Source organism: Asparagus officinalis, chromosome 9, assembly GCF_001876935.1.
Source record: "Asparagus officinalis chromosome 9, Aspof.V1, whole genome shotgun sequence".
NCBI lineage: Eukaryota > Viridiplantae > Streptophyta > Magnoliopsida > Asparagales > Asparagaceae > Asparagus > Asparagus officinalis.
The window spans coordinates 24,407,797-24,433,133 of NC_033802.1; the positions used below are offsets into that span (position 1 = coordinate 24,407,797).

At 36.9% G+C, this 25,337-nt stretch overlaps 1 protein-coding gene across 6 annotated transcripts in view; it reads left to right on the top strand.

Moving 5' to 3' along the window:
- The window catches only part of LOC109823781 (protein STICHEL-like 2), a 31,679-nt gene continuing 11,129 nt past the window's right edge, over positions 4,788 to 25,337 (top strand). For 2 of the 6 annotated variants that reach the window (XM_020390155.1, XM_020390158.1), the window contains exons 1-5: positions 4,790 to 5,111; positions 5,440 to 6,982; positions 7,106 to 7,325; positions 22,417 to 22,545; positions 22,722 to 22,943. In XM_020390155.1, the coding sequence (XP_020245744.1) occupies positions 5,483 to 6,982; positions 7,106 to 7,325; positions 22,417 to 22,545; positions 22,722 to 22,943 (2,071 nt within the window). In that variant the 5' untranslated portion in view covers positions 4,790 to 5,111; positions 5,440 to 5,482. Of the gene's footprint in view, positions 5,112 to 5,423; positions 6,983 to 7,105; positions 7,326 to 22,416; positions 22,546 to 22,721; positions 22,944 to 25,337 lie in introns of all 6 variants that reach the window. The other 4 variants (XM_020390157.1, XM_020390160.1, XM_020390156.1 and 1 more) reach the window with 4 other exon arrangements.

Sequence of the window (25,337 nt, forward strand, 5' to 3'; positions counted from 1 at the left end):
TTTTGATCTGACCCTCTTTCACTTTCCCCAATTCGACATTTTCCCCAAATTCTGTCGATTTCCCTTCTCGGTCGCCCGCAGCTCTCCATCGGTCGACCACGGTTATTCCCCGTCATCAACTCCGTTGGGTAATCTCTCCTCTCTTCCTTCTTGTTTCCATTCTCTCTTAGGGTTTCATTGCCTATTCTAGAGTTTTTCTACTTCAATTTCTGTCTTTTTATATCTGCCAAACCCTAGTTATTATCTAACAATTGGTATCTGACATTATGCCTCCTAAGAAGAGATCTAAGCCAGAAGCAAGTTCCTCATCTTCCATTGCCTCCCATTATGAGGATTTTCTACTGTTCAAACCCCTAATTAAAAAATATAGGGAGCTTTGTAAGTTGAAAATTCTATCTAGTAGATATATAAAATATGAGGAATTAGCTATCTATAACATTCATGAGATTCTACATGCTGTCGGGTTGGATAAACTGTTAGATGTAGAACATAAGATTCCTTATTATTCATTTCTTGTTTATCTGTTTTATGCAAACCAATATGTTACATCTTCAGCTGATAGTCTCCAAACCATCATTACTTCTGTCAAGAATATTCAGATATCTTTTTCTGCTGATGAGCTTGCGGGAATCCTTAAGATCCCGTCAAGTGACGTTGAGCTCATGTCTATCGAACACACCGATCAGGTTGTGAACGATTCTAAGTTTAAGCCCGGTTACACCTATCCTATGAACAACAAATCACTCAATCCCACTGCTAAAATCATTGCTCGTATTGTTGCTCAAAATCTCATTCCTAAGAACGATAGTTTTGATCACTTTGCCCCTGATAAGGTTAATGCTGTTTATGCCATCTTTGCCAAAATAAAAGTGAATTGGGCAAATGTTTTTCTTAAAAACATGGCATAAAAGCATTACAAATTTCTTTCCTTTGGCTGCTTCATCACCCTCATTCTCCAACACTTCGGTGTTGCTCTAACCAATGAACCCAAAGTTGATCCGGGTAAGGAATACTTTGATAGAGTTTCTCTCTCCCGTATGCAAATTTCTAACTCCTTATCTGATCCTGCTAAGCCATCATCTTCCTGTTCTCGGTCTAGAGCTTCCACCTCCTCCACTTCTGATATTTGTGCCCGATTGGATCGTCTTGAGACTCAGGTCTCAAGTATTCAGAAGGATGTCAGGACCATCCTCAGTTATCAGCGTCAGTCTCTAGGAATTCCGAATCCCTCTTCAAGTTCTGACTCTGATTCATGGGAGGACTCTGTTAGAGGATCTGCTTCTGGTTTGGGATCTGGCTCCGGATCTGCTTCTGACGATGGTGGAGATTGATTCTCGATGATTATTCGATTTATGTTTATGCTTATGTTTTGGTGAACGTAAACTTGATAGTTATGTTTTATTTTGTGTTGTAATAACTCTATGGTTTGTGTGGAAAACTATGTGGTATTGTGGAACAAATTATGGTTATGTTTACTTATGATTTTATATTAGTTTTAAATGATGCTTTGTGATTGGTTTGTTTTTTAATGTTTATAGTTGTGTATGGATGGATATGGTTGCTTAGCTCCTATATATGATCTTTATATGTTATTTAAGCAAGTTGACAGGGGGAGCTTTAGCCATATAATTGTTTATTATTTGTGCTTGAATGCAGGGGGAGCGTTGCTCCTATTTATAAAGTGAATACTTGTTATTTATATTTATTCTTTTTCCCTTTTTGATGTTGTCAAAGGGGGAGAAAAATCTACATATTGATGTACAGTTTAATGTTTAATTCATATTGATGGAATGTTATGATATGTGGTTTAATATATGGTTTTTGAATTCATGTTAATATGTGGTTTAATATGTGGTTTTTGAATTCATGTTAATATAGTTTATTCATGTTATATGTGGTTTATCAATATGTATTTCATACCATTAAATAAATTATTTGCCATCATCAAAAAAGGTGAGATTGTTGGCCCTATAGTTTTGATGATGATTTGTCAAACAATTTATTGCTAATATGTTTTCTAGTCTTTGTTGTTTTGCTTTTTCTCCTTACAGGTAATTCAACACACGACAATCAAGAGTTAAAGATTCTAGTTCATGTGTGTGTATTCACCTAGGTATAAGAGTAGTTTGCTTACATATATTGTATGTTTATATTTAAGCTCAATATGTAAAACACGACACAAATTTGACGTTTTATATCATATAAATGATTTTTCATTAAACTTTGTCATGATATCTTTTATTTCATGTTTACATCTCATTCATACTTTATTATATATATATATATAATGTATGCATGATATATATATACGTATTTACAAGTCATATCTCAATTTTCATGTTCGCGAAAAACAGGTTTTATGAACACTTTTAAAAAATAGTGTGTTTTCACAAACAAAAATTGCATTTCCAAAAATCCATTTTCAAACATGTTTATTTTATCATTTAGAAACTTTTTCCAAAGTTTTACTATTTTTGGAATTGATTTGGCATTTTTAACGCAATTTCAAAATCAGCCCAAAAACCTGTCAATTAACATGTATTAGTTTGTGGTCGACCACCACAGTCGACCGTCAGCAGTAAATTTGATTACTACGGTTATTTGTTGTTCGCGGTCGACCGTGACGGTCGACCGTGGCTCATCCAGATACTTTTGCGGTCGACCGCCAGCTTTTAAATTTGGCTTTCAGTGTTTTTGTGCTTCGCGGTCGATCGCGAGATTTTCACGGTCGACCGCCGAACTCATAATTACTTTCTCAATGGCTATATTCTGATTTGATTTTCTGTGGCTATTTTGGTCATTTCTAGTTGGTTTTGGCTGATATTTTGAGTGTGTATAAATACCTCATTACTGTAATCTTTCAATATCTAAGAGTTTGTTTTTATAATAAGTTTTAACAAGAGATTAAGAGTTGTTTAAGAGCTGTTTAAGCTGATTTCGTTAATCTGTTCCAAAAGAAGTTTTCTACAACAAGAATAAGCTTCCAACTCCTATTTGGGATCATCATCTACTGTTCTTCTTGTTTATTAAGAAGTTTTCTAAACTCTTTCTTATATAGTATATTGATTCATTTTCATAATTTCAGCTATATCTATTGAGTTACATATTTTCATTCACTGTTATCACACACACTGTATTGAGCTTAATATTCCATACTATATATTGTGGGTTGTGGTGTGTGATTTAGTGAATGTGAGCTGCATTTGCGTTCTCATTTGTTATCGAGAACAAACCATTGTATTTAACCATTGTTGTGAGTATCACTTATAATACACTTGTACACCGAGAGAAGTGTGAGGCGAGAGACATGGTCAAATCCAATAGGAATGACGTCGGTTGACGAACCTAGGGAGAGGTTGCATCCGAGCACTTGAGGAGGAGGACACGGGCTAGGTTCCTATACTTAGTGTGTAAAGTGTGATTACGTAGTGTTTGTTGTGTGAGAGTTTTCGACAAACTTGTAAACCGAGTGTGTAGAAGTTCCGGCTTCCAAACCGGATTGTGATAGTGGAGATCTCCTCGAGGTGAGGAGCGGGGACGTAGGTCGTGGTGACCGAACCTCGTAAACATATCGTTTGTTTGTGTTTTGTTTAGCGTACATTTCATTTGTGCTTATTCATATCATTCTTGTTTTTATCTATCTCATATCATTCCTGCAAGAACAAATTAATCAATATATTTTTAATTGGCATTTTATCGGGATTAGATTAGCATAAGACCCTAATCATCCCCCCTCTAGGGTCTAATAATAACTATTTATGCCTTCCGTCCAATTTTTTTGTTAATGTTAATGATGAAGATGATGATTGTAGTTACAAGGATACCGCAAGTGGGGGTGGGGAATGATGAAGATGATCGCGGATATAGTTTGAAAATTAGGTAATTAAGGGTGGTATCATGAATAAGCATTAGCTAGTGTGGTTTCTTATAATTGTCCTATCATATATAATGTGCGGTTTCACATTAATATTAATGAACAATAATAGTCTTTCAAAAGTTAATTAAGGGTAATAACATGAAATAAGCAACATAGAGATGTCTATTGTAAAAGGTTTTTTTTCTAACCATCTTAAACACATGGTAATTATACGAAAACCACTTTTGAATTTCAATTTATACATAATGCACCTTTTAAGGTGGGTTTGTGCTGCAATCAACCATCTTCCGGTCGAAATTTTCACTAAAACCCCAAAAACACCCTTAAAACTCACATTCAAGGCATGCAATTCATTTTATTATTATTTAGATCTTGTTAGGTTATAAATCACGTACATTGAACGTGAATTTTTAAGCTTATTTTTTATTTTTAGTAAAAATTTAACTGAGAAGTAGTTGATTGCAACAAAAACCCTCTTTATAAAAAAAGTTTATATATAATCAAACATTAAAAGTTATTTTTAGTAAAGAAACAAAGAAAAAAAGAAGGGGAAAAAAGCCACAATACAAGTGATTTATAGAAGAAGAAGAAAGAAACAAAGAAAAAAAGAAGGGGAAAAAAGCCACGATACAGGTGATTTATAGAAGAAGAAGAAAGAAAGAAAGAAGGGGAAAAAATACCCAATACAAAGGAGCAAGCATCCAATGCCTATAACCCGTGATCGCCATCTCTCACCTCCTGAATATTATAGTTCACAAAACAATAAACAGCACAGACATTGAGAAAGCGACAAGGTCAAAGCAAGAATACGACGGGGGCTTCAACAAACCCTCATTAATACCACCGTCACCATCCTTTTCAAAAAAGTACTTTAAAGTAACGCTCATCAACTTTTTCAACCGTTGCGACTCTCACTCCCATCCATATCCCGGCTGTCTGTATACCCTTGGCATCGTTACTTATTTACGATAATGCCACTGAGCTCCGTTCTCGAGGAGCTCGAGGCCCAGCGACCGCAGGCAGAATCTTTGGATATCAGCCCAGCTCACGCTACCTCCAACCTGCAATGGCATCTACTGCTCCTTATTTGCCCTCACCTGTCTTACTTATCTACAGTTTTGCCACTGTTTGTCTTCTGCTTCAACCTCAGTCTTTGTCCCTCTCTCCTCTTATGGGCAGAATTTTTTACGGGACTAGGGTTCTGATGAATGGCTTCTAATGTGTAATTCCTCTGGTGAGTTCTCTGCTTCTGGGTTCCCTTTTTTTTTTTACCATTTTTGGCTGCATTTTTTGTTGTAGCACCTTTTGTTTCGTAGTTTCATGTCTTGATCAAACTGTAGTGTAGGTTAGTGTAGTCCTTTTTTCGTGATAGTGAAAGCTAACTTTCTAGTTTCCTCTTGGAAAAAGTTGGGTTTTTTTTTTGCTCTGTAGTTTAGCCATTTTTGGTAGATTTATCTTAATTTTCATGCAATTGTGTATTGTTTTGCCATTTTAAGTAGATTTTCATATCTGCGTTTTTAGAAAATGGCATGATAATGTAGTTTAGTCTTTTCTTTTTTCAGGGGAAGAGAGTAGGAGACAACATTAAGGTTTTACTTAAACAAAATGGAGAAGGGGAGGAATTCACTTGAAGCACCACTGTCGAAAACTCTGGTAGCACTCAAGAGAGTCCGGTCTCTGCGAGACCCGGATACAAACTCTATGAGTAAATTGATGATGGGTATTGATAATGTGAACCTTGATGGGAATTCTAGCAAGGATGCATGTCTAGGATTGATAGATTCTAATAAACATCATGTTACCAAGTCCCGGAATTATGATACGAGAGAGAGATTGGAGGATATTGGGAGCAATTCTAATTCTGATTCTGATTCTGATTATGCTTCCTCGAAGAAATCTTCTACAATCGGAATTAGAGCCCAAAATTCAAGAAGGGGCAATTTGGTTCGGCAACCACATTATCGTCGCACAAAGAAATCATTAGAACCGTCATGGTTCCCGAATTCTTTGAATATTTTCGACGATGAAGCAAATTCGTGTAGTGAGACGAGAATCAATAGAACAGCTCGAAAGAAGAATTCAGGATATCGCAGTTGGAGGAAGCCATATAAGTCTATGGAGGAGGCAGCTATGAGTAGAGTAGGAAGCCCGTGCATGTCGACAAGTGAAGCCCGGACCTATTGTTCAGGCCGGATTGCTGCTGGGCTTGTGAACGATGGGGCTGACATTGTGGATTCGAGTATTAGTGGCTGCGGTATTAGTTATTGTTGGTCAAGGACACCAAAATACAGAGACCCAACTCTTTCTCCTGATGTTGGGACCGATGAGCATCCATTAATATCTGCTGAATGGGCCGAGAGATCTTGTAGAGAGATTGTTCCATATCCAGTGAGTCCTAGAAGTGTTAGCCAGAAATTTAGGCCTAAATCCTTCGGTGACTTGGTTGGACTTAGCTCAGTTGCTAATTCCCTATTGTTTGCGTTATCAAAAGGAAAGATTGCTCCTGTGTATTTGTTCCATGGTCCTACAGGAACTGGTAAAACCTCAACAGCCAGGATCTTTGCAGCTGCTTTGAATTGTCTATCTCTTGAAGAGGATAGGCCTTGTGGGTTTTGTCGGGAATGTGTATTTTTGTTCTCTGGAAGGAGTAGGGATGTTAAAGAGCTTGATGCTTCAAAAATAAATCGTAAAGATAGGGTGAAAGCTCTACTAAAAAGTGCTTCTCTTGCTCCGTTTTCATCTCAGTTCAAGGTCTTCATCATTGATGAATGCCAATTTCTTAAAGAGGAGACATGGGCTTCAATTTTCACTAGTGTTGAGTATTTTTCCCGGCATTCTTTGTTTATTATGATCACCACTGACCCAGATAAGCTTCCACATAGTTCTCTTTCACAATGCCAGAGGTATCACTTTCCAAAGATAAAGGATGCTGATGTTAGTTGCAGGTTGCAAAAAATTTGTACAGAAGAAGAGCTGGAATATGATAAGGACGCATTGGACTTTATTGCTACAAAATCTAATGGTTCCCTTCGAGATGCTGAGACAATTCTTGATCAATTGGGTTTGCTTGGAAAGAGAATCACACTATCTCTTGCTTATGAGCTTGTGAGTAATGAATTAACCATGGATTTCAATTACCTAGAATTTGATTGCTTTTTCATTTCTTAGTAGATACTTAATTCCACACTAGACAAGCTTATGTTCGTTCCTTTTAAATCTCATGTGCAGATAGGTGTTGTTTCTGATGAAGAGTTGTTAGATTTGCTAAATTTAGCATTAGCCTCTGATACTACTAATACAGTGCGAAAGGCTAGAGATCTTATGAAATCAAGGGTTGATCCCATGCAGTTGGTTTCACAACTTGCGAATCTTATTATGGACATTCTTTCTGGAAGAAACCAATTGGACGTTTCCGAAGCTGGAAGAATTGTGTTGGGGAGGCATGCTTGTAAGATCCATTACTTTTTTAATTTTTCCCCCTTCGCGCCAATATTATCTTTGTTTTATTTCTAGAGCAACAACTGTCACTAAGTCCTATGTTTTAAAAAGCTGGTGCCTATCTGCCTAGGTGCCTGCCTAAGCCTTGGGAGCGCCTAGGAGAGCATGAGTCTCTTATGCAGACAACACCGCTTAGATCTTGATTGTAATTTCCTCTGTTGCAGCCTCCATGTCCTCCAACCTCCTCTGAAATACTCTGACCCCCTCTACCAACTATGACACCTCCTCTACCTCCTTCGACTTTTAAAATACCTCCACTACTTAAACAAGAAAAGAAATCCATCTACGTACCTAGGCGCTAGGCACCCGTCTGACGCCTAGTGATTCCTAACACTTTCTATAACACTGGTATTTATAATTAATTATTGTAACTAATAAAAAATAAAAAAAGGAAAACCGCTCTAAGCATCGGGTTCAGCATGTAGGTCGCCTAGTGCTTTTTGTAACCTTGATTAAGTCGTACATGTTTGTTTGATGTTGATGAAGCCATCGGTCGTCTATTAAAGCATTATGTACATGAAATTTCTTATGTCATAAATTGGTTCTAAGTGACCCATTAGAGCCAAAACCTTATTTCGTAACTACACCGTTTATTTGTCTCACTAACAGATATAACTTTTTGTGTGGAATTTCTAATAGTCAACGTTCACTTATTGGTTATGATAGAGCCTCCTGAAAAGGGATTAATCATGCTTAACTTGTGAAGTAAAATTAATGATCAAAACAAGGGTGGGCTGTTCGCCAGGTCAACCTAACCGGCGACCCAACCTACATGGAATTACTGCCTAACCGCATTCTGCCTTGACCTAGCCAGGCCAAGATGGCCGGGTCATGGATCATGGCCGCGTGTCTGTCCATGGACGCAACTTAGCCCATGACTCGCGAGTTTACAATTTATTTTTCTAAATTGCTATTAGAATTTAGTAATTGTTTATTTAATTATACTTAATCTACTTTTTAACTCTTTTAAACTTTAAGTAAATAATAGAGATTGTATACATGTTGCAAATCAGTGAAGTGAATATCACATATAAAAGCATCACAAACATAGAGTTATAACGTGGTTCAGAGCAAGTTTTACGTCCACAGGATGCAAATAATTTGTCCCTTAATTTATAAAGAAAATCGAAGAGAAAAAAAGGTAGAAAAATGAAAAAAATGTCAACCGTTATGTTCATGGACCTAAATTTCTCTCTTTCTCTTTGTCAAAATCGTGAAGGAAAATTGTTGTTTCTTGTCCATGTAACCATTTTTCTGCGTCCAACCAGTCCTTTTAAACTAACGCACATCTCTACATGTGTTGTTGTAAGTTGTGTCCTCCGTTCTTGGTCACCTGCAAAAAAGGCACTTTTCAAGGTGACTGAAGGAGTCTTATTTCTACCATTTTAGTAAATTACGGACTCCCAACAATAACTTTCAAGAACTAATTCTGGATTTTCTAAAATACATCAAAAGTTCACACATGGCTACATTTGAGGTTTGCTTTTGTAACATATTTCTTTAGCCATTTTTGTAGTATACTAGTAGATCAGGATGAGCTTGTTATGCAACATTCTTCTGTAACCTGTGATAGAAACATAACATCTCTATACAAAGTGTCACGCCCCAGGCCTGTTAGCGCGATATAAGCCGTAAGATCCACTCAGTATAGCGCAATGTAAGTTATGAGATCCACTAAGTGTAGTACATTGTTTAGCTCAAACCACTGCTAAAATTGGCTAGCCAATACTACACTTGAACTCAGTGGCGTCATTGACATTATGTAAACTCTTTATTTTTTCGACGTAGGAAAATTAGTTGGGGCGTCATAATAACCTCACCTTAAATATGTGATGTCCTCATCACAGCCTAATAATGATTCATCTCAGTATCACTGACAGGCAATGTGAACTCTAAATGTGGCTCCTATGGGTTCTAGAGGTAGCTTCCACTAACTCACGCAATGTAGCACTTGCTCCCGCATAATACTTAGCTCGACAAATCCAGCAGGCAAACTGTTCCCGATACCATTTGTCCCTCTCTGGATACGGGATCCCGTCGGTACGATGTAAAGTCCTAGACTTACTGAGTGCAACACGTGATTTGATTCAATCATTGCTAAATTGACTAGTCAATATTACACTCAACTCTCAAAACCCATCATTTAAGCCCTCTTAAACTCTTATCAGTTTCTCGATGTGAGAGAATTTCTTGGATTATTACAAAAACAGTACATATTTTCTAAAGTTGTTTTAATCTCTATAATTGTAGGGTTAATTGCGAATAGACCCTTTTTAGTATCACTTGCGAGTAAACATCTTGTAGTTCTATTTGTGACGAATAGGCCCACTATAATATTAACCAAGGTGCGAATAATACAGGGGGTGTATCCTCACCAATAGGCCCTTTTAGTGAATTTTTTTACTCTTTTAAAAGTCAATAAAATCAGCAATTCAGGGTCTTTCCTCACTAATTAAAGTATAGAGCGTCTAACAACCTCCTCAAACATTTTTTAATGGTTTTAGAGTCAAAAAAATTCACTCAATGGTTCTATTTGAAAAAATAAAACTAAGAGGGTCTATTCGCAATTGGGTGATACCACAAGCGGTATATTCACAATTAAGCCTTTATTGTATAATTAAAATTATGTTGATAACACATATTGTTCAGAAAAATCTGTAAGTATTTTATATAAATTATCAATTTTTTATCCAAGGATCCATAACAACAGCTAAGTAAATGGTATTTTTTTCAAAATATTTTTTTAATTCAAACTCCATCTCCTCTACTATACCGCAAAGAACTTATGAGTTCCATAATATGTAAATGTAGCAATATTATTAACATGATAAAACACAAGATGAACTTTTGTATAGTGAAGTCCACAAAGTGTTCTACTTGAACAATTGTATAGTGAAATCAAGAAAGTACTCTGGTTGCAGCCTCAAACTTATCAAAGAACTGACAAAAAACTATATAAGTTCATTTGTAAACTATCAATAAAAAATTAGGCCCCCTTTGAATATCATGATGTTTTACTTGTTTCTATGGTATTTTTGCCAAAAATAAAACAGTATGCGTTTGAAAATCATGATGTTTTTTAAGCTAAATCATCGTCAAACCAAAAACACAACACTTATTTTAAAACACATTTTAGGTGTTTTAAGTTCGGTATTTTGATTTTGAGTTTGAGAAGGTGTTCATATAATATCTAACATAATATATTAAATGTAATTAATATAGAGTTATTATCAACATGCTTATTATATTATACTATATACGATACTATATTATAGTTAATTTAATATATTAGTAATATTTATTAAATAATATAAAAATATAATAAATAAAATATCTTATATAATAATATAATAACATATTAAATACCAATATTTAATATGTTAATAATGTATTATATAATAAATTAATAATAAAAATATAAATAAACTAATAAAAAATTTATTGATAATAAATAATAACATAATAATGATATAATAATATACTATACAATAGTATAATCTCTATAATATTATTAACTTTTTAATAATCATAAATACTAATATATTATTAAAGTACTATTAATAAACTCTAACATATTAAAAACTATAATATATTATATAATAATATATTAATTTATTAATAACATACTAGTAATAACATAATATTAACATTATTAATAATATTATATTATATGAATAATATTATAATATTATATTATATTAATAATAGTATAATATTATATTAATAATAAAATAATATTATTATAAAAATATTAATATAATATACAACAATAACAAATTGATATACCAAAATAATTAAATATATAATTATTTAAAAATAATATGTAATAATTATAATATAATAATAAATATAATATAATATAACTCATTAAAGTACAATATAATATTATAATACATTATATAATATTATATTGAATTACATTTAATACTTATAATACTATAATAATGTAAACTAAATATTATAACATTTTATTTATAATATATTTTATTATAATTAATATATAATATATTAATAATTTGTTTAATACTAATGTTATAATGGGTCAAACTAGTGTTGATAAAAAATACTTAACATGGTGTTTTGAAAATATTTTAAGGGAAAAACACAATACCATGGTGTTTTTTTTACAAAAATACAACAAGGAAAACACCATAGTATCCAAACAAAGCCTTAGTTAGATGTTTTTGTTGAGTAAATGAACCAATGTCTTTTCAGTAGCCAATGACATTCCTAAGCATGAACTAAGTAGAGTTCTATTTTGTCTTAGCATCAATTTGAAGAATTTTTCTCCCCAAGTTGAAATTATCATAACAGGAAGAAGTATGTTGCTTGGGCCACTTCCTTTCGTAAAATTCATAAACTATTTTTTTGCAAATGTTTATCAAGAAATTTTATTCCATTCTGCTCGCAAAGGTTAATGATATGATAAACACATCTAAGTTTACCTCTTATTATCGGATTCATAATTTCTTTCTGTTGACATATTAATATAGTTAGGGAGTTATTTGTAAGATGTATGTGTAGGGTCCTATATAAGCTCATGTTATCTCATATATGAAATTAGGGTTTGAATTCTATTTGGTATCAGAGCTAACCCTAGCTGCCAACCCCCTACCCCCTCTTCCGCCTTCCCCCTCGCCTTCAGTACATCCCACCCGCTGCCACGTTGCTGCTAATCCAAAGCCCCCCCTTTGCCTGTAGATCGAAGCCCCCCTTGCTGCAGATCCGAAAGCCCCTTGCTTCATTATCGAAGCCCGCTGCTACAGATCCGAAGCCCCCCTTTTGCTGCAGATCCGAAGCCCCCCACGCAGATTCCAAAGCCCCTATTGCCTCTTTCTAGCCACCGCCACCCCGAATCCCCTGCTGCACCCTGTCGAACCTAGAGTTTGGCATAGATTCCCTCGACATTTTAGTTCTAGAACTGATTAGAGGAAGAGTGTATATCTCACGATGATGAGATATATCACTTTCGATTCTTGTTTCCTCTGAGAAACGAGAATTTTGTTGAGATCTTACTCATGTTGTGCAGCAGAAGTGCTGTCGGAATTTTCACTGCACACAACAAGAGTTCGAAGAGAAGGTGAACAGGTGTTTGCTCTAGAGCCTGATCGATGGAAGAAATCATCAAGAAGTTGAACCTCGCGGAGGTGACAATTTTGATGCAATTGATGAAGTTGTCGGCTGGTGAGAGCGCGACAAGGTCATCGAAGAAGTTGGAACTCCTGACCATCGATCTGAAGCTTGATGGACCGGCTATTTACCTGAGCTGGTCACAACGGGTGAGATACATCCTTACAGGGAGGAACCTGGAGGGGTACTTAACAGGAGAGAAGACAGAGCCGACTGAGGGCTCGGCGGGGAGAGATGAGTGGAAGTCTACTCATATGTTGGTGTACATCTGGCTCCTTAACTTATTGATCCAGTCGATCGTCGCCACAGTGGATGGTATTGAGAAGGTGAAGGACGTCTGGGAGAAGTTGAGGAGGACCTATGATGGAGTGGGGAATAACCTGAGGGTGTTCTAGATAAAGGGAGAGATCGACGCCACAGTCTAGGGAGAGAGGACCGTACAGGAGTATGCCATAGAACTAGAGCGCCTGTGGCTAGATTATGATCACTTTTCACCTCGGACGAGCTGCAAGGAACCAGAGTGTAAAGAGCGGGAGGCCTTTCTACAGGAAAGGACTATGATGCTTCTCAAGGGGTTGACATCAGAGTTTGCTCAAAGAATTGCATTGCTGCTAGCTCAGCCGAAGATTCCCACACTTGAGGATGCAGTCTCGGTCATGATCCAGGAAGAGACTCGTATTAGGCTGCAGGCTAGAACAAGTGGACTTCCTGTGATAAAGTCAGCACTGGTGGCCTCTAGCACCACTGGATCCAAGGGGGAGACCCGACAGTGCTACAACTACAGTGAAGTGGGTCATCTAAAACATGCTTGCATCAAGCCATCCAAGAAAGGTGATTCGGGTGGACGTGGACAGTTCGGAGGCCGTGGTTGTGACCGTGGGGGTCGACGAGGTGGAAGAGGAGCAGTCAACCGGGCGAATCTAATGGTAGCAGAAGGAGAGGAAGCGACTGAGGTGGTCTTTACTGAGGAGGATCATGCGCTCCTGGAGATACTCAGGAGGAAACAGAAAGTAGCAGGGGATGGAGACAGGAGGAGTGGGACTGAGGAGGCATCCACTTTGTTCTTCGTCAGAGACAACATTGCTACTTATGCTCATCCGACCAAAGGTACTGATGACATACATGTTCTTGTTTCTATGACTCCCAATAGATCATCAGAATGGATAGTCGACTCTGATGTTTCTTGACATGTCACAGGTAATGCTAGTGAGTTCTCATCATATACTCACTTAGCATCGGCTGGTAGTATCCAAACTACTGATGGAACATTTCAGCCAGTATTGGTAAGGGTACAGTCAATTGTACAGGTTTTGTAACTTTATCCAATGTTTTGCATGCTCCTTCCTTTCCAGTCAATCTTTTGTCCATTAGTGCTATCATACTCTAACTAAAATGCATTGTTTCTTTTGACATTCCCAAGGTGATCTTCCAGGAGAAGAGGATAGGACGGAGACTTGGGACTAGCACATGACGTAGTGGACTGTGGTACCTGGATCAGAAAGGACTAGATTCAGCATTAATGTCAATGGTAGAGAGAGCAGGAGTAGGATCTGAGATGAGTGCTAAGAGTGTATTGATGCTTCATCACCAACGTTTGGACACTCATCCTTTAGTGTTTTAAGTAAGTTGTATCCATCTTTATTTGAGAAAGTAAATAAACAGAAACTTGTATGCGATGCTTGTGAGTTTGGAAAGCTTACTAGAAGCTCTTATGTTAGTTCTGGTCATAGGAGCTCTCATGTATTTGACCTAATACATTCAGATGTTTGGGGGTCTTGTTCCACAAGTTCTATGAATGAATACAAGTATTTTGTTACATTTATTGATTGTTTCTCTCATGTTACTTGGTTATAACTGATGAAAAATAAGAGTGAAGTGTTTGGTTACTTCCAAAACTTTCATAGGTATGTTCAGACTTAATACAGAGCGATGGTAAAGGTATTAAGGTCTGATAATAGGACAGAGTATACCAACAGAGTGTTTAGGAAATACTTATCAGCTCAGGAAATACAGTACCAGACGATATGTCCATACACACCAACTCAGAATGGGGTAGCGGAGAGGAAGAACAGATATCTTTTAGAGGTTGCTAGAAACATGATGATCTCCATGAATGTTTTAGAAACATTGTGGGGGCAAGCAGTATTGACCGCAGCGGCGCTAATCAACAGAATATCATCGAGAGTGCTGGATTGGAAGTCACCGTGTGAGACGTTGAAAGGAGATAATAGTGGGCTTCTTCCACTAAAGGTGTTTGGCTGTGTGTGCTTTGTGAATGACAACAGACCATCCGTTAGGAAGCTCGCCCCTAGAGCGGTGAAGTGCATTTTTATGGGATATTCTGCTACTCACAATGGATATGTTTGCTGGAGTCCGGTGAAAAAGAGATTGTTTGTGAGCATGGATGTGTACTTTCGAGAACTCGAGCCATATTAAACCCGGAAAGTAACCTCATCCGTTGGTGACTCGTCCGATACTGGAAGTATGAGGCGAGAGGGGGAGAATGGTGAGAGGCAGGTGAAGAATGTAGAGAATAATGTGGAGAAATTGATTTCTCTATCTATTCATTGGGAGGGAGAATTGGCTAAGGAGCAGGAAAATGAAGAAGAGGAGAAGGAGACAAGAGGTGTTAGGCCCACGGTTCAGGGGGAGCTACTTACCTATAGTAGGAATGGAAAGCAAATTACAGAAACAGTACCTACAGTGTCACTGGTGTCAAGTCCCTTATCTCCGTCTGTCCCGACTCCTGAGACACCTACACCACCACCAGATTCCTCCCAATGTGATAATATTCCTCTCACTACTACTCCCGCACCAATGTCAGTACGGAGGACTACTCGCAGTAATGCGGGAAATCCTCCCGATAGATATGGTTTAGATCTTGCTCAATTTGTATCATATTCTAACATCCACCCTACACATGGAGCATTCATTACATCATTAGACTATGTTATTGTACTTAACAATTGACAGGTTGCTACGAAGGACCAAAAGTGGAAAACGGCTATGCACGAAGAGCTAGGGGCTCTTGAGAAGAACCGCATTTGGGAGTTAGTAAAACTACCAAAAAAAAAAAAAGAACAGTTGGATGCAAGTGAGTCTTCACTGTGAAGCAGAATCCAGATGGACAGGTTGAGCGCTATAAGGCTTGTCTTGTGGCAAAAGGGTATAGTCAGACATATGACATCGACTATGATGAGACTTTTGCATCGGTGGCGAAGATGAGCACTGTTCGGACCTTGATCTCTCTGAAAGTAAATGGTGGATGGAAGCTACACCAATTAGATGTGAAAAATGTATTTCTTCATGGAGATCTGGTGGAAGAAGTATACATGAAGATACCACTTGGATTCGACACAGATCAGACAGTGGGCAAGGTCTGCAGATTGAAGAAGTCTCTCTATGGGCTGAAACAGTCTCCTCGTGTTTGGTTCGACAGATTCAGAAGGGTTATGATAAGTATGGGGTACCAACAGATTAACGCCGATCATACCGTATTCTTTCGACGGAGTGAATGTCACATTACCATGCTTGCGGTATATGTGGATGATATGATTATTACAGGGGATCATGAGAAGGAGATTGCCCAACTCAAAGTGAGACTGAGTAAGGAATTCGAGGTGAAAGATCTTGACTTGCTTCGATACTTTCTTGGAATAGAGATAGCTCGAAGAGCGGAGGGGATTGTCCTATCCCAGAGGAAGTATGCGCTAGATCTTCTCATGGAGACAGGGATGTTAGGGTGCAAACCTGCAACTACACCAATCGATTAGAAGTTCAAGCTGGGTGCTGAGGCTGGAGAACCAGTTGATTGTGATAGATATCAGAGATTGGTGGGCAGATTGATCTATCTGAGTCACACACGTCCTGATATCTCTTTTGCAGTGAGCGTGGTGAGTCGCTACATGCATGATCCAAAGAAGGGTCATATGGATACAGTGTACCCGATTCTGAGATATTTGAAGAATACCCTCGGAGAAGGGCTAATATTCAGGAAGAATAAACATATGAGCATTGAGGGTTACTGTGACTCCGATTAGGCTAGCTGTGCTGATGACAGGAGGTCCACCTCAAGATATTGTATCTTTATAGGAGGCAACTTGGTCTCGTGAAAGAGCAAAAGCAGTCAGTGGTGGCGAGATCAACAGCTGAAGCAGAGTATAGAGCTATGGCCTTGGGAGTTGCAGAGTTGTTGTGGTTAAAGAGTATGCTGGTGGAGCTGAAGTTGGATCAAGGAGCAAAGATGAAGCTGTGGTGTGATAACAAGTCAGCCATCAGTATCGCCAATAACCTAGTGCAGCATGATAGAACCAAACACATCGAGATCGATAGGTTCTTCATCAAAGAGAAGTTGGACAGTGGACTACTGGAGCTAAGTCATGTTTCAACTAAGGATCAGGCAGCAGATTGTCTGACTAAGGGACTTAGCTCAGTAGATATGATTAGAGGATGTGACAAGATGAGTTTAGTGGATATCTTTTGCTCATCTTGAGGAGGAGTGTTGACATATTAATATAGTTAGGAAGTTATTTGTAAGATTTGTGTGTAGGGGCCTATATAAGCCCATGTTATCTCATATATGAAATTAGGGTTTCAATTCTATTCTTTTATTAAAAAATTACAAAACTGTTCTCTGAAATATTATAGTCTAGATATAGAAGAAAGATTCTTCTCTATCTCATAATCATGGCACGTGTGTGTAATTGCCTTATAAACACATGTTTGTTATGCGGACAATTAAGCTTTTGAAGGAAAAAAATTATTTTCAATAGATTCCCGCCTTCATTAATATTGTGAGTATTGACACAATTGTAATAATTTTGGTTAAGAGACTCACAAACATCAGAAGTAAAAGCTATTTTATTAGCAACAATAGATAAAATAGCTTGAATGAATGTTTCTAACGTCTGGAGACGTTAAATTTCTTTTGTAATTGTTCTTCTACTAAATTTTATATTCTAGGTAAAAAGTATTTCCAATATGAGAATAGTACTGGGAATGTGAGTGGGTGTCAAATCAAATTAAATGAGGTTGCTAGATAAGAAATTTGATATAAGTAAAAAAAGTGAGATTTGACCAAAAGAGAGCTCAATGACAGGGTCTCTCTTTCAATTAGAACACTGAGGAGCTGCTAAGTGGCTACTGCCCAGTAGCTATCAGGTTTTCTCATGGAGACAGGGATGTTAGGGTGCAAACCTGCAACTACACCAATCGATTAGAAGTTCAAGCTGGGTGCTGAGGCTGGAGAACCAGTTGATTGTGATAGATATCAGAGATTGGTGGGCAGATTGATCTATCTGAGTCACACACGTCCTGATATCTCTTTTGCAGTGAGCGTGGTGAGTCGCTACATGCATGATCCAAAGAAGGGTCATATGGATACAGTGTACCCGATTCTGAGATATTTGAAGAATACCCTCGGAGAAGGGCTAATATTCAGGAAGAATAAACATATGAGCATTGAGGGTTACTGTGACTCCGATTAGGCTAGCTGTGCTGATGACAGGAGGTCCACCTCAAGATATTGTATCTTTATAGGAGGCAACTTGGTCTCGTGAAAGAGCAAAAGCAGTCAGTGGTGGCGAGATCAACAGCTGAAGCAGAGTATAGAGCTATGGCCTTGGGAGTTGCAGAGTTGTTGTGGTTAAAGAGTATGCTGGTGGAGCTGAAGTTGGATCAAGGAGCAAAGATGAAGCTGTGGTGTGATAACAAGTCAGCCATCAGTATCGCCAATAACCTAGTGCAGCATGATAGAACCAAACACATCGAGATCGATAGGTTCTTCATCAAAGAGAAGTTGGACAGTGGACTACTGGAGCTAAGTCATGTTTCAACTAAGGATCAGGCAGCAGATTGTCTGACTAAGGGACTTAGCTCAGTAGATATGATTAGAGGATGTGACAAGATGAGTTTAGTGGATATCTTTTGCTCATCTTGAGGAGGAGTGTTGACATATTAATATAGTTAGGAAGTTATTTGTAAGATTTGTGTGTAGGGGCCTATATAAGCCCATGTTATCTCATATATGAAATTAGGGTTTCAATTCTATTCTTTTATTAAAAAATTACAAAACTGTTCTCTGAAATATTATAGTCTAGATATAGAAGAAAGATTCTTCTCTATCTCATAATCATGGCACGTGTGTGTAATTGCCTTATAAACACATGTTTGTTATGCGGACAATTAAGCTTTTGAAGGAAAAAAATTATTTTCAATAGATTCCCGCCTTCATTAATATTGTGAGTATTGACACAATTGTAATAATTTTGGTTAAGAGACTCACAAACATCAGAAGTAAAAGCTATTTTATTAGCAACAATAGATAAAATAGCTTGAATGAATGTTTCTAACGTCTGGAGACGTTAAATTTCTTTTGTAATTGTTCTTCTACTAAATTTTATATTCTAGGTAAAAAGTATTTCCAATATGAGAATAGTACTGGGAATGTGAGTGGGTGTCAAATCAAATTAAATGAGGTTGCTAGATAAGAAATTTGATATAAGTAAAAAAAGTGAGATTTGACCAAAAGAGAGCTCAATGACAGGGTCTCTCTTTCAATTAGAACACTGAGGAGCTGCTAAGTGGCTACTGCCCAGTAGCTATCAGGTTTCAGAACCAACTAACTCGCTCTGAGCACGTGACTATGTTAAGCAATATACCCGATTGGGCCAAACTCCACCCAAAAATATATACTTAAGACTATATAAGATCTATACATACATCACAATATCCATCGTTCAGACAATATCACAGAATATCACATGAATATCACATGAACACAACAGATTCATCAGAAACAAATATATAATACTGCAATATTAAACAAGTCCACATATAATGCTGATAGATAAGTATCACAAATCTGATACATAGATGTCCAACAATAAATACATAAACCTAGATGCCACAAGCTATAAACTCCACTACATCAGTAGAATAGGTAATATGTACATAAAGTTAGTCCACAAAGCGGAAAAGAAGCAATAAGATAAACTGAGATGATAGCAAGAAGAACGCTTGATACACTGGAAGGTCCATCACTCCTACTATTAGGACTTATTGGGTGCAAGCGTGTCAACATATGGTATGATAGATTCTGAGTTCGCAACTAGTGTGTGAGACCAAGACGATCAAGAGGCTGTCTAGCAAGTGTGCAAAATGAAGGGATGGTATATGCTTATGTAACAAATATTATGGATGCATAGCTTGTGTAATTGCAAGAAAGAATATATAATGGTAGTAGCTTATAATACATCATGATCAGGTAAACATGCATCACAGAAGCAGAAGTAAAACTATAGCTGACGGATGAACAATAGAAAAAAATAACAGCAATGTACAACAACAAATATCATAAGCGAGTGCGCCTAGATCCTCAAGTGTGATGCATCACGTAGTGTGTATTAACTATCACATGACTTTTATCAACTCTTAGTTAGGAAATCTTTTATTAGTAATGTGTGTTTGGAATGCCCACAGGGAACTTGATCTTGTTCGTACTTAGTCTTGGTTTTTGTTCAAATAAACTCCTTTAAAGCACTAGCGCTCAAACGCAATCCTAAGCCGCATATTCTCTAATAGATATCCATTTCCCCTCGATAATTAACATACATGAATTTTTTATTACTTAATTATGCATGATATGTTATGCGCTATGCTCGAACAACTCAATCTATAGAGAACATCCATGGATGGCTATCCTCTTCAACTGGGTTTCCAGAGCTCCTAATCATGCTCGTCAAACATCAAACATAAGTCAATCATGACTTACTATACACAAATACTTGGTCATGGTTTCTGAATTATCATACGTTTATACTTGATCAAGTTTTGATTGGTGGATGATCATGAGCCCACACTCACTAGATGCAATGTATCCCAAGTCGATAACTTGTTTTTGCTTTATCCTACTTGTTCTTGATTTGGTATCATGAGGGACACGCCTTATATTCAAACACATAGCAATCATCGTTATCATGTATAATCCACATTTTGATGCCTAATCATGCATACTCCTAGTTGTTAAGTTACATCATAAATGTACCAACACATTAAAAATCCATGATAGTTTCCTAGTATCAATATGCATAATGTAATGGAATTCTAGGCCATCACATGACATAAGCTCTAAGCAACATGGATATAAAACAAGAGCAACTAGATCGATAATAGTATGATCAACTACTTTGCTTAACATCGGAAAAACATGATAATAAACATATTATTCATGATCCAACTTCAATATGGCAAGGACAAGCATAAACATTCTCAGATATCATAATATACAGCTATGAAAGTATAGAAGCCTATAAATCACATTGAACGAATCCAAAAATGAAAACACAAGGAAATTGTTTCCCAAACAGTTCATATGGGCCCCCGTATCCGTGCCTGATACTTTCTGTATCTGTGTTCGTGTCCGACACTCCTTGGACACTTCTCAAATATATAATTACATATTTTTAACCCATACTTAGTTCGTAAGTATGATTTTAAAGGGTCGTTTGGGTATCTAGCTCAAAAGACAAGCAATTTTTCAATTTAGTCTACTACATAAAAGAAACATAATAATATTATAGTGATTTAACTTCTCGTAATATGTGAATGAAAAACAATGTCGATCTCATATGAATTATTGATTTCAATATGTATATGTATAGCCGTGTCCCCGTATCCTATCTTTTACCAATTTGTCGTATTCCTATCCGCACACATGCCGTGTTGTGTCCGCATCCCCAGCCGTGCAACATAGGCATCGATGCTATGGTATATCAGAGTTGGCGTTCACCATTGCCACATCAGATTCATCCACTTAAAGTGGGATCCTTGTCAAAGCTGGTCAACACGAACCCCCGATCTAGCATTGACACCAACCTTTGAGCAGAGTCGAAGCTAAACACTGTAATTGAAAAACAGAAACAAGTTTAGTAAGGTTATGACTTGAGTTATACTCATAAGAAAGAAGGACAATAAAGAGAAAGGAAAAAAAAAGATGGTTTTGTATGGTACCGAAAAGAAAAAAACGAACAGGTTGTTGATTATGATTAAAGTTACGCTGCCAATGGAGATGTCACCTCCTGGATCATATGGGTTCCATACAGACAACTACATGTCAAAGTTAACAAGGTTTTGTGATTACTCAGTCCCAAAGGTGGTTTAATTGTCAGGCAAGGTGAAGATTGTTGATGTCATGACTTGAGTTTGACTAGTAAGCACTTTTGTTAAGAAGGGACATAAAAAGACCCAAGTCAAAAGGTGTGAGTTGAGTGAGATACTGGAAAGAAAGAAATGGAGAGGTGGTTAATTGTGAGTAAAACTAACTTCCAATAGAGGTTTCTCCTTTTGGATCATATGGGTTCCAGATAAATACTGCACATCAAAGTTAATTGGGGCTTTTGTGATTACAGTTCAGTTCCAGAGAGTCAAATTCTGCCGATTTGTTTCAAGTGGTCTCCTGAACATATCCATGATGGATGGTCTTCCTTCTGTTAGCGTATTTTGCTAGCAGTCCGATCTTCTAGTATGTGGTTTTCTTTTTATGTTTTTCGTCACCTTATGGTCCTCTCTTTCCTCAAGGCCACATTTTTTTTTGTTTTGCATTTAGTGCCCAGGCTATGGTGGCATAAAACTGCAATCACCCTGCCTTGTTATTATAAGGAAACCTTATAAGGGTATGAGGAAGCATGATAGGCTAAAATCAGTTATGAAAAAACATTTCTTTTAACTGTTCCTTTTTTTTCACCACTAACATGCATGCATAAGATTTTTTTCTCTCCCTCTTTGTTTACCTCTCTCTCTCTCAGTGTGATTGTGGTTTGGTGAGTGAGAAGGGAAAAAATTTTATCTTTTATGTGGCATATAAGATGCTTCATCTCAAACTTTGCTCTGATTGAGCTTCTATCTTCTTGCAGCAGCTGAAGTTGGCATTCAGAAGCTCAGACATGCACTGAAAGTACTATCTGAAACAGAAAAACAGCTGAGGACATCAAAAAATCAGGCAACCTGGCTTACTGTTGCACTTCTACAGTTTAATACAGGAGGTAAGAGGTAAACTTGTTAGCTACTATCCTGCAAATATCTAATCCTATTATGTTAGTTCTTATAGATTTAGTATGACTAGCACCATCTGTTGATCATTTAAATCATAAATACTTTGAGAGTTCTTGAGGATAGGTAAATAATTTGCTTTCTTTCTGACAAATGCAATTGGATGCAGATGATGGGGATTTAAGAGATTTAAGCATAAGCTCACAAAGGGATAGTTTGAAAAATAATGTTTGTGATGGGGATCAATGTGGCAAATTATGTTCAGTAGATCATTGCAATGGGATTGAACTAGAAACGGTTTGGAGAAGAGCTTTAAGGAAATGTCAATCAAAATCACTTAAAAGCTTTCTTCAGAAAGAGGGGAATTTGTCATCCATCCATGTCAATGAAGGTAAATCCAAACAGATACATGCACCTTACAGTTCTATGTTAAAATTCGTGACAAAATTTATCCATTTCTAGACTTGTCATTCCATAGCAGGAGGATAATCAGATAAAGGTAGATACTTTTTCTTCCAACCATAGTATCGGTACTATGGATGTAAATTTTCTGCGGCCCAAATGTTTTGTCATTATAATAAGCTCACAACAATAACTTTCTCTTGTTTATTATGGTGGTTTCTTGCTTATGCTATGTTTTTTCTGTATTAACAAACTGTAATAAGCAGAAACTTATTATAGATATCAGCATAAACATTGTTCTTATGTGTAACTTCAAATAATTACATTGATTAAAGAGAATGTGTGGCAAGTAAAATTATGCGACACTGAGCATGAAGGGTAAATTGCATGGGGTCCTGACAGCCAAGTTCAGCCCTACCACAACCCTGTTTATATCAGATTTTGATTGGAAACATGGATGCATATAAATTCTGGGGTTACCTTATTTAGGTAATTGTTTAATGTATTCTTCTTCTCTACAGCCTCTGATGGCTAGAGAGAGGAAGCAATGTGTTTGGAAATTCTTACTAATTTGAAATATGCATGTGGTAGTAAGAGATGGTAAATTGATTCTTAGAAAGGGACAATTAAAGTGAGATTAGCCCTGTTTCATTGATTGTAATTCTGGGAATTGGATAAAATTTGGAACTCTGATAATAGATGCTAAATCTAAACAATGACAGTGAGCATTCTTGGTTTTATGGCAATAAAAGTTCAATATTCACTGTGGAAACAGGGGTCAAATACTTGTCTTTATTTATTTATTTTTAAGTTATGCCATTTTTAATAATAATAAAATTTACTATAAAATAAGGAGTGTGTGAGCATGCTTTTTTATTCATTGTCACATGAAGTTAACAGAAGAACTATATATTAAAACATTTGACAAGAAAAGATAATTAATTATTCAACTATTCTATGGACTGTATTTAGGTGTGCTAAACTGTATCTGTATCCGTAAAAATATATGTAACTGTATCCTTTGCGGATATGACTACTAAAACCTATAACCGATAGGATATGGTTATGGTTCTTATGGATATGGTTTTGTAGTGAAATATTTGGATCCGTATTCGAAATATCCAAATGCATGTTGGTCATATTGTTACAATAGTTTTAATCCTTAGATTATGGATTTGAGGTTAATTTTGATGATCAATATGTTTACTCTTGGCTTTTTAGATATAATGAACATATTAATGTACTCTTTTAGTATCACATGAACTATATTTTTTTCAATATTATCTAGTTTACTCATATCCATTTAGTATCCGCATGTATATCTGTATCCGATTTTAGCAGATATGAATATGAATTTTCCTTAAGAGGTCTATTTGTATTCATATCTGTGATAGGTAAGCAGATATGGATATGATAAGTATCATATCCGAGTTGTATTCGTACCAAGGTTATTAGTAGCGGATAGCGTTGCGTAGTGGCGAGGCATCACTAAGGCTATTTGAGGCTATTGTGGCAAAACAACAGTAAAAGTGCAAAGTCAAATGGCGGTCTAATGATATGTATAAATATTCAAGAAAATAAAAAATTAAAGATAAATTAAAAAAATCTAAAAGTGCATATTTGATGATTTAAAGAGGTCCTAAACATGAAATAGACATGTAACCGTCACATAATATCGAAGACGACTGGAGGAGGAGCCAACATAATATCGACGACAATTGGAGGAGTCAGAGTCATCGTCTTTGAGAAAATGAGCTAAGCGGTGAGGGGACTGCAGTTGGAGGAGCTCACGGAGAGAGGAGCTGAGAGGAAGTGCCGAGGGAGGTGCCGAAGGCGGTAGGAGAGGTGGGAATATGTTAGAAATCACATAAGGCGGTGGAATGTAGTGGTTGCGGGTCGGTCTTAAATAGCGATCAAAAAGTGAATTTTCCCGCAATCACCCACTATTCACCGCTATGGCCCGTTATTGGCCGCTTTGGCGCACAAAAAGCGCATATTCCACAATACGTCACTGCTATTAGGCGATAACTATAGCCCGTTATTGGCCACTTTGGCGCACAAAAAACGCATATTCCACAACACGTCACTGCTATTAGGCGATAACGTAGCGGGAAGGGATCGTTAACACTATTAGCGCCGCTATTTACGGTTATTTATAACAGTGATCCGGACCAAATGTACCCCTAACTGTATTTCGATCAAATATATGAAACCAATATTAAAACATGGTGCTGAGAATGTTTAGGAGCATGAAACCTTGTTTAGTACAGGCTCTATTATTTTTGCTTTTAACTCATTTATGGGAACTTGGAACATTTTTAGGTAACATACCTCAATAAAATCAGAACAAGTAGAAGAATATTTTATTATTTAAAAAATTATG